Here is a 10,000-nt window from a genome sequence, read left to right on the forward strand (position 1 = left end):
CAGAAAATATGTATAAGACATTTTTAAATTATCTAATTTGTATATGAACTTCATGGCAGGTGAAACTCACTTACATTTAAAAGTTGGCATTAATTACATTATTAACCCAGTAATGATGAAAAAATCTTTCAGTAAAATCAGACAAGGTTGTAAGTGTGCCAAACCTTGTAACTGTGCAATTGTCCAGCTTGCAGTGGTAAATGCAAGACGTCATCCAGTCTTAAACTGGGCATGGCATGTATGTACATGCCATGCCTATTGCGAGTTTAGTTTATTTAGTCTTTACACATAGATGGCTCCACAAGTACTAAGTCACCAATGAGCCAGTTACCTACCTCACCTGTTTACCCTTTTCCTTGATTTTTGGAAATATTTTCTGGTATTTTATGTTGCTGTTAGTGATGTCAGCAACACTATAATAATTATCATGTCCATAATAACAATAATAGTAATGATATTGATAGCAATACAATGAATGGTCAAGCAAGTTCACAAGGTTTACTAACCAAGTCCTTTGTGGCAAAGTACTTGTGGAGTCATCTATGTTCTTCGGAAGTAAATTTTTAATATTCTAAAATGAATAATAGAGAATAAATAAATGACGATTAGGATAGAAATTAAGTTACCTGGTCAACCATGATCTCTAATGGGGGGCCATTATACTTCTTTGCCAATTCACAAGCATCATAGTCTTTCCATGCATCTTTATTGCCTTCCCCAAGATATCCAGAGAATGCCTTAACTCCCCATGGGCAGTTGACAGGATTGCAGATTGGTGCAAATGCTGAGACTGACTTGTACTGGCCAGGGTTCTTGAGGGCACAGATCAGAGCACCATGACCACCCATGCTAAAATTAAGAGTAAGTGTTATCAAAAACATGAAATAAACAAACGTATACTATCATATACACTGTTTAATTCCCTGGGAAAAAAAAAAAAAAAAATATATATATATATAAAAAATTATTTTGCAGACATTTCTCAATCACACTCATAAATATATAATATCTAAATTTGTGTTCAATTTCTTTTGAGTGATATGAAAGCTATCTTTCTCTCTTTCAGACACACAAGCAAATACATGTACACAGTCCTAAAATATGGTTTCATACCTGTGCCCCATAATGCCAGCCTTATCGCTTTCCACTTTGAAATTGGCAGCAACAAGGGTAGGGAGCTCTTTGGTGACATAAGAAAACATGCGATAATTGGTCTTCCACTTTTCTTCAGTGGCATCCACGTAGAATCCAGCACCAGTGCCAAAATCCCAGCTATCATCCTCTCCGGGAATCTTGCAGTCCCCTAATTTTGGAAGAAAATGCTGGGTAACATTTTAACACACTATATCAAATATATCAAAATGCCAGAATATCATTCTTTTTACAACTGTTTAATTCTAAGGGAATTTATACATGAAGCTGATGACCAAACTCAATTCCAATGTGTCATATGGATAAAGATTATTGTTACAAAAGAAATGACAGAGGAGATATTTTACAAATCTAAAACTATACAAATTAAAAATAATGGCCCAGAGTCATATCTGTAATGACAGTTCTTTTACACTTACTTTAAATCAATAATTCCCACAAGGATTTGATAAGTTACAATTCTGCAACAGGCTAATCAAGTTAGGGCAATATTGTATTAATGCATAAATGATACTTCCTAAAACAGATGCATAATCCTCTCAAATAATAATGCTTCTGTAAAACAGATTCATAAGAATCTATACAATCACCTAACTTGATTCCAATTTGATGAATCAGCCCAATGTAACTAATTGAAAAATGATCTAGTATTTTTTTTTTAATATCAAAATCTAAAAAAAATAAAAAATAAAATAAAAATAAATAAATAAATAAATGTAAAAGTGCACAATATAGCTACATCAACACTAATCATAAGGAGGATGACAATGGAAAAATCATGATACTCACTTGGGCTTGTATCTGGAGCCACTACCAGGAATCCATGTTTTGAAGCATACTGCTGTGCTCCTGCTTTGGTTATGAAGTTTTGTTCAGTGCAGGTAAGACCTGACAACCAGTAGATCACAGGCACAGGTCCTATGATGTAAATTAAAATATGATTAGTACAGAAACCACTGGCTCTGTATAAAACTTTCATTTACTTTTCTTTCTCACTCCCTGTCTTCACCCTTTTCACAATTCATAGACCACCTCTCCCATTTCAAATTCTATTCCCTTGCCTTATAACTTTTAACCCTTAAATAGTGGACACAGAGTAGCAAGGCAACCCTCTCAGGAAGGGAAAATTCCACCATATGCTGGACCTCATACTATGCCACTCATTCTTCCCTAAAAGCACGTACTATTATGCCAACTGCTATTTAAGGGTTAAGCCTGTATGAATGAGAAGCATATGTGTTTGTAATATTAACAAGACTGCCTGTTCAGAATACAGAACACAATATAATAACAAACTATTAATACGTAAATGTTGGCAATGGCTATTTTGTGGCCACTAAACTGTGCTGTGAATCTAAATCTGCCATGCGAATGAGAGTATTATATATCTACTCTCTTATTGGAACTATGAATGGTTTAATAGGAGGTCATGTTGAAAGATATTAAATTTATGAAAATGTCAGATTGTCAGGTAATTATAATAGAACCCTTTTAATTTCTCATGTAAAGACAGAGAGAAAGAAAATGCACTGTTCACATGAACATATATCTCCCTAAGTACAAAAAGATGCACATCACACTCCTAATTAAATTTGCTTGCTTTCAATCACACTCCTAATAAAATTTACTTGCTTTCAATCACATTCCTAATTAAATTTGCTTGCTTTCAATCACTCCTTAATTAAACTTGCTTGCTTTCAATCACTCCTTAATTAAATTTGCTTGCTTTCAATCACTCCTTAATTAAATTTGCTTGCTTTCAATCACACTCCTAATAAAATTTACTTGCTTTCAATCACACTCCTGATTAAATTTGCTTGCTTTCAATCACACTCCTGATTAAATTTGCTTGCTTTCAATCACACTCCTAATTAAATTTGCTTGCTTTCAATCACACTCCTAATTAAATTTGCTTGCTTTCAATCACTCCTAATAAAATTTGATTGCTTTCAATCACACTCCTAATAAAATTTGCTTGCTTTCAATCACACTCCTAATTAAATTTGATTGCTTTCAATCACTCCTTAATTAAATTTGCTTGCTTTCAATCACACTCCTAATATAATTTACTTGCTTTCAATCACACTCCTGATTAAATTTGCTTGCTTTCAATCACACTCCTAATAAAATTTGCTTGCTTTCAATCACACTCCTAATTAAATTTGCTTGCTTTCAATCACTCCTTAATTAAATTTGCTTGCTTTCAATCACACTCCTAATAAAATTTGCTTGCTTTCAATCACACTCCTAATTAAATCTGCTTGCTTTCAATCACACTCCTAATTAAATTTGCTTGCTTTCAATCACACTCCTAATAAAATTTGATTGCTTTCAATCACACTCCTTATTAAATTTGCTTGCTTTCAATCACACTCATAATTAAATTTGCTTGCTTTCAATCACACTCATAATTAAATTTGTTTGCTTTCAATCACACTCATAATTAAATTTGCTTGCTTTCAATCACTCCTAATTAAATTTGCTTGCTTTCAATCACTCCTAATTAAATTTGCTTGCTTTCAATCACACTCATAATAAAATTTGCTTGCTTTCAATCACACTCCTAATTAAATTTGCTTGCTTTCAATCACACTCCTAATTAAATTTGCTTGCTTTCAATCACACTCCTAATTAAATTTGCTTGCTTTCAATCACACTCCTAATAAATTTTGCTTGCTTTCAATCACACTCCTAATAAAATTTGCTTGCTTTCAATCACACTCCTAATAAAATTTGCTTGCTTTCAATCACACTCCTAATTAAATTTGCTTGCTTTCAATCACACTCCTAATTAAATTTGCTTGCTTTCAATCACACTCCTAATTAAATTTGCTTGATTTCAATCACACTCCTAATAAATTTGCTTGCTTTCAATCACACTCCTAATAAAATTTGCTTGCTTTCAATCACACTCCTAATAAAATTTGCTTGCTTTCAATCACACTCCTAATTAAATTTGCTTGCTTTCAATCACACTCCTAATAAAATTTGATTGCTTTCAATCACACTCCTAATAAAATTTGATTGCTTTCAATCACACTCCTAATAAAATTTGATTGCTTTCAATCACACTCCTAATAAAATTTGATTGCTTTCAATCACACTCCTAATAAAATTTGATTGCTTTCAATCACACTCCTAATTAAATTTGATTGCTTTCAATCACACTCCTAATTAAATTTGATTGCTTTCAATCACACTCCTAATTAAATTTGATTGCTTTCAATCACACTCCTAATTAAATTTGATTGCTTTCAATCACACTCCTAATTAAATTTGATTGCTTTCAATCACACTCCTAATTAAATTTGATTGCTTTCAATCACACTCCTAATAAAATTTGCTTGCTTTCAATCACACTCCTAATAAAATTTGATTGCTTTCAATCACACTCCTAATTAAATTTGATTGCTTTCAATCACACTCCTAATTAAATTTGATTGCTTTCAATCACACTCCTAATTAAATTTGATTGCTTTCAATCACACTCCTAATTAAATTTGATTGCTTTCAATCACACTCCTAATTAAATTTGCTTGCTTTCATGTACATACAAGAAAAGGAGAAGTGAACTGTTTCACAGAGTACCTGATTCTGCTTGAGGAGGGATGTACACAGCAAACTTCATCTGACATCCCAACTCTTTACTGTGAAAAAATAAAAGTAATGAATGTTTACTTATGGGGACAATCCAGCAAATTTACCATAAAAACACTGCCTTTCTCAAAGATCTGTCTTGGTCACTTTTCATAACATTTATGGGATTCCTATATCAGGGGCCACCGTGCACTAAAGGACTAGTTAGTAATTAATACTCATGTTTATATACTTCTTTACGGAAGCTGCAATTCCTATAGATATTTAGTTATGGTCCTAGGCAAGGGTATACTCCAAGTCTTACTAAAATGTAATGAACTAAACCCAAATGGGTAACCTAAAACCTTTGTCCCAAATAGAAAAATAAATTAAAAAATCTGTAAATGTAATCATTCTAAAAGCAACTTTTATGGATTTATTCACATCCTAAAGGGACACTAACAAACTATTAAGTGTTTCATATGTAATGGTACTTAATTTCTACAAATGGGTCTTAATACTGATATGGATATTCATTTGATCAATAGATATTCAAAATCTAGTTTAGTCTGCCTTTGATTATCCTGACCTGAATTACCCTTCCATGTGAGCCAGACCTCTTAGGGAAATAATACTTTCAAACATGTGCATCTAACTTTTAAATTATGTCAGTGATTTATATCTTAATAATAGAAATAAAGGCGAGTTAAAAAACTTCAAGTGCTTACCTCTCATGTGAGTAGACTTTCTGGAAGCCTCCAAAGACTTTGTTGGAACTTTCCTCTTTAATGCTTGCCATGATGTTAGATCCAATGAGATGCAACTGTTAGGCGAGACAGGAGAGGAAGAAAAAATAGATAAATACAATACTAAAACAAGAATGCTTCTTGTAATAAAATGCACTTACTTTTAAAATGGATACACTCTTGTATTAAATGGTAATCTCTATTCTAGCATCTATAATAACTTATAACTCGGTGAAATTCAATAACAAATCTGGAACGCAATTAAACAGATGATGAAATATCACTCGAATTCGTATTAACCAATACTGATCAAACTGTGAATACTCTTAGCCTATGATTAAAAATAGTATGGTAATCATCCACAAAGTGACCACAGCAAATGATACCTTGGTTTCCCTTCCTGCATTAAGGCAGAGGCCAAAAAAAAAAAAAAAAAAATCTTGCAAGGCAGTGCTTGGACTGGATGATTACTAATGGTTCATAATCATTGCTACTTACATTTCTAACAAATCTTCTTATAGCAGTGATCATGACATATACTCAGAGTAAGTTTCTGGATGCAGGTTTGTATCTAACTGATACTATGTGTTATATTGGAAAGATGGTGTGCCATAACATTATTTCTCTTTTCAAACTAATACATTATGTACAGTATGTCTGCATACATACATGTAAATTCACATGAATAAATACAAGTATTAACAAAACTACATGAATATACCTATGTAATGAAACATCTATCTATACCTATGTTTCTTTCTCTACCTTTCTATATATATATATATATATATATATATATATATATATATATATATATATATATATATATATATATATATATATACACAAGCTACTTATATAACGGGATCATATTTTCAACAATCAAAGTTACGTTGAATGCCCTTTAATGGGAAGTTGCTGGGGCGCTACACCCATCCACAATCCAGGCAAACACTGTCTTCATGTCAGTGTACATGGCAAGATAAGAACTGGAGAATCAAGTGGACTTATGCTGCAAGCAGTAGTTACCATAATCTTTTTCCTTTATTTAACTCTTCACTGACAGTATGAGAAATCTCTCGGCATTACTGACACTTGACTTCTGACAACTGTCCTGCTGTTTGGCTCGGGAGTCCGCAAAATGTTGTGGAATTCTCCATTCGACTCACTCTAGTACGTCGCTATGCCCTTAGCCATACCAGGCATGATGGGTCGGTTTGTTATGACGGCTATAGGCGTGGCCCAGGGTTAAGTCCTTATCATATACATGTGCAGATTATTTCTTGTATTGATAACTGCAACTTCAATTATAATATATTCAATTTGTCTACTTTGGATAGTTACATACTTTCTTGGCATGGCCAAAGAGGGCCTGTTTGCATGAAGTGCCACAAATGGCATAGCAAAAATTATCATGTGATTGATAAGATAGAACCCATAACATGCCCCTGCCTGTAGCTGGCATGTTTATTTAAGGGTAGTTTTCACTCTTTACAATCCAGGAATCCTTTTTTCGCAGTCGTTTGTACAAGAAATAATCTGCAGATAAAGGAAGAAGATCGCAGAAAGTGTCGCTCAGAGCCGAAGTCCACTCTATGCTTCAAAGTTTCCACTCTGTCTAGCTGTGCATACTGAGGTGAAGACAATATTTGCCCCCCATCAGCCATCTTCTTTCTATATCAAATAACTCTTTCAACTGACACAGAAAATGACTTAGATTTCAGTTTGCTAAATCCTAATACTGTTAATCATGACAGTCATTGTCATACAACTAAAGCTAGAATTCGTCATATACCCGAAAGCTTTGCTAATTTGCGAATTTACTACCAAATTTCTCAAACCAAATAACAGTACTACAATGGCCGGCAAATCAGCTTGGAATGTTTAGTTCACTTAATATTCCGTTGCAAATTGCACAAAACGAAGATAAGCAGTATCAACCATAACATGACTTTGCATATCGGCAACAGTGTACTTACAGTCCCTGCTACTGCTTCCTGCCTTCGCGAATCTACTTCCCTTGTTGCTAACTCTTCCCCTGCCCTTGCTTTATCCTAATTATCCTGCCGAAGGACTCGACCTTGAATCTTACCCAGCGTCTGTGCCCGAGAGTGGCCGGTTGACCTTATCTGCCTTATCAGTGACCATGAAAACTAAGACCATGTGTGTAGGTTATTCTACTCCCATCAACAGTGTGCTATGTTTCTAGAAAGTATGAACTGTAAAAAGATCACCGTGGCTAATGCGAGATATTCTACCGTTAAGTTTTGACTTGAACTCCGCTGCTCGTCACCACCCTCCGCGCCGCTCCCGTTTTCTGTGACAGAGCCGTTTATTTCACCGTTGATTTTTCCTCGGAAATCAGAGTGAATCACGTATATGACCATCGCAATGGATTCAGAAGGATTTTAGAAAAATAAAGTATACAATAAAAAAGACTGTTGATATTTTTTTAAATGTCAGTTATTGCCACAGAGACGTTTCCTCTTCGGTGACATGCGTTATAGCCTGCGCCAGTGGGAAATTGCAAAACGGCAAGTAAATAGCCCCCTTTTGTGTCCTTTCGGAAAGGAGTGGCCCCAGCAGTAATTTCCGGGCATCGGTGGCCCGGGGCGGCGGGCGGCGGGCGGGCGGGGGCGCCTGCTGGAACGCAGCGGGGCGAGCGAGCAATGTTTGGTGGGCATCCATGATGGCGGCCAGTGCGCGGCGCTCCGCTCGGCGTTCTGTGTAAGGCAACGGCTCAGCGCGGAGAGGCGGCGACCAAGCATGAAGGGAACGCGCGGGTCACGGCGCCTCGTCTTGTGTGCAGTGTCTATAGACAGATAGTAAGGGAGACCATGTCCTGGGGCGGCGGCGGAGGGAGGCTGGCGGCGGGAGGGCTCTACGGGGATGGCTACAACCAACCCCATCACCAGCAGCAGCAGGTGGGCGTGGGCGTGGACGTGGGCGTGCAGGAGGTGATAGCGCGGGCGCTGGAGACGTGTGAGACCCACCACCAGTTCATCGCCTCGCAGGCAGAGCACCTGGAACGCCTGAGGTCGCAGTGTGCCACCAGCGCCCAGCTCACGCAGCAGGAGATCCGCACGCTCGAGGTGAGCCTTGGCCCTGCCCTCAGCCTGGCCCTCGGGCGCCTGGCACACCCTTTCCTCCTCGGAGCACCCTCGCCAGCGCGCCCGCGACGCTCGAGGCTCGCCTTTCACTCTTCTCCCGCCCAACCCTCGCACTGCCCCACCTCCATGTGTCACCCTTGACACTTGAGGCGGGGCCTTTCCACCCTTCCTTCTCCCTTTCAGTCTCTGCCTTTGCCTTTCACTTTTGCCCTTTCACTCTTATCTCACTTATCCAACTCTTCCTTTGCTCCACTTGCTGTGTCACCCTTGACACTTGAGGAGGGCTTTTCACCCTTGTCTCTGCCTCTCCCTCTGGCTCTCCTTTTCATCCTGCTCTCACCTTTACCCTGCCCCACTTCCTATGTGACAAGTCATGACACTATAGTAAGACCTTCTGCAACTTTATTTCACCCATTCACTCTTATCTCACCCTCACCCTGCCACACCTGTCACTTAACTGGAGCCCAGGCCAAATCAGGAATTTTCAGAAACTGACAACCAAGGCTTTTACTGACCAAATCGTTCATCTTATTTGCAAATTTTGGTGAGGTTGCATCACCTCCAACTTCCATTTGCTTATCAAACCATCAGTTTTCATGTTAACAAATTTGACAAACACAAAAATTACTTTATTCTAAGGAGGGGCATAAATTCAATACTCTTCACTTTATTTCTGCTTAATGTAGATCATTTCATCATAAAAGGTGTAAAATACCTATGTGAGCAGCAGTTGCTGTTCCCTCCGTGACTTTCAATCCAGTGGAAGCCAAGAAAAATTTTCCTCCTTATTTTCTGCAGGATTTTTACTTGATGATAAATCTTGCTGTATAAATTTTCATTATATGAGCCATATCACAACTAGTATAACCTTTGCTTTCGTCCATGTTGATGAAAATACAGATGGATTTAGAGCATTTGGCACAAACTCCGAGTCATAAGCAAAATGAAACAGGCCTTACTTGTGATTGTCATATTATTTTATCAATACTTTGGGTTGGTGGTTGCCATATTCTGCAGTTTTTCAGTTTAGGGAGTAGGTCAAAGCAATGCTGACATTTCTATATGCCATGTTAACTTCTTAACCCAATGAGTGCAGGTGGCAAGGCTACAATGTCATGACCACTGTAATATATTTATATATTGTCTTGACACATAGATGACTCTACAAGTGCTTAGTCACCAAGGAGTCAGCTTTTAGTTTTACCCATCTTATCTGTTTACCCTTTTCCTTCATTTTTTGTAAGCTTCACTACTATTATTTTATTGTCTTTGATGTTATGAATATTTTAGTAACAGTTTAATAATTATAATATCAATAAGATGACAACAACGTCAATATTAATAGTATTGGAAAGAAAAACACATTTTTGCACCAATTAAAGGAATGGGGAAATCAGGATCTGTCACTAGGGCCCA

The 10,000-nt window shown here is 37.0% G+C and overlaps 2 protein-coding genes across 10 annotated transcripts in view; one reads left to right on the forward strand and one right to left on the reverse strand.

Annotated features, from left to right (window-relative positions):
* The window catches only part of LOC125031938 (S-formylglutathione hydrolase-like), an 8,158-nt gene extending 280 nt beyond the window's left edge, over positions 1 to 7,878 (reverse strand). Inside the window, exons 1-6 of one of the 4 annotated variants that reach the window (XM_047622953.1) lie at positions 7,733 to 7,878; positions 5,457 to 5,551; positions 4,741 to 4,799; positions 1,942 to 2,070; positions 1,114 to 1,303; positions 627 to 849 (exon numbers count right to left, since the gene is read on the reverse strand). In XM_047622953.1, the coding sequence (XP_047478909.1) occupies positions 627 to 849; positions 1,114 to 1,303; positions 1,942 to 2,070; positions 4,741 to 4,799; positions 5,457 to 5,551; positions 7,733 to 7,861 (825 nt within the window). In that variant the 5' untranslated portion in view covers positions 7,862 to 7,878. Of the gene's footprint in view, positions 1 to 626; positions 850 to 1,113; positions 1,304 to 1,941; positions 2,071 to 4,740; positions 4,800 to 5,456; positions 5,552 to 5,972; positions 6,021 to 7,453; positions 7,628 to 7,732 lie in introns of those variants that run through there. The other 3 variants (XM_047622956.1, XM_047622955.1, XM_047622954.1) reach the window with 3 other exon arrangements.
* A 225-nt stretch (positions 7,879 to 8,103) lies between these two features.
* LOC125031937 (kinase suppressor of Ras 2-like) overlaps positions 8,104 to 10,000 on the forward strand; it is a 38,433-nt gene continuing 36,536 nt past the window's right edge. For 4 of the 6 annotated variants that reach the window (XM_047622948.1, XM_047622949.1, XM_047622950.1 and 1 more), the window contains exon 1: positions 8,105 to 8,566. In XM_047622948.1, coding sequence (XP_047478904.1) covers positions 8,312 to 8,566 — 255 coding nt within the window. In that variant the 5' untranslated portion in view covers positions 8,105 to 8,311. Of the gene's footprint in view, positions 8,567 to 10,000 lie in introns of all 6 variants that reach the window. The other 2 variants (XR_007115526.1, XM_047622952.1) reach the window with 2 other exon arrangements.

Source organism: Penaeus chinensis, chromosome 13 (genome assembly GCF_019202785.1).
Source record: "Penaeus chinensis breed Huanghai No. 1 chromosome 13, ASM1920278v2, whole genome shotgun sequence".
NCBI classification, from domain to species: domain Eukaryota; kingdom Metazoa; phylum Arthropoda; class Malacostraca; order Decapoda; family Penaeidae; genus Penaeus; species Penaeus chinensis.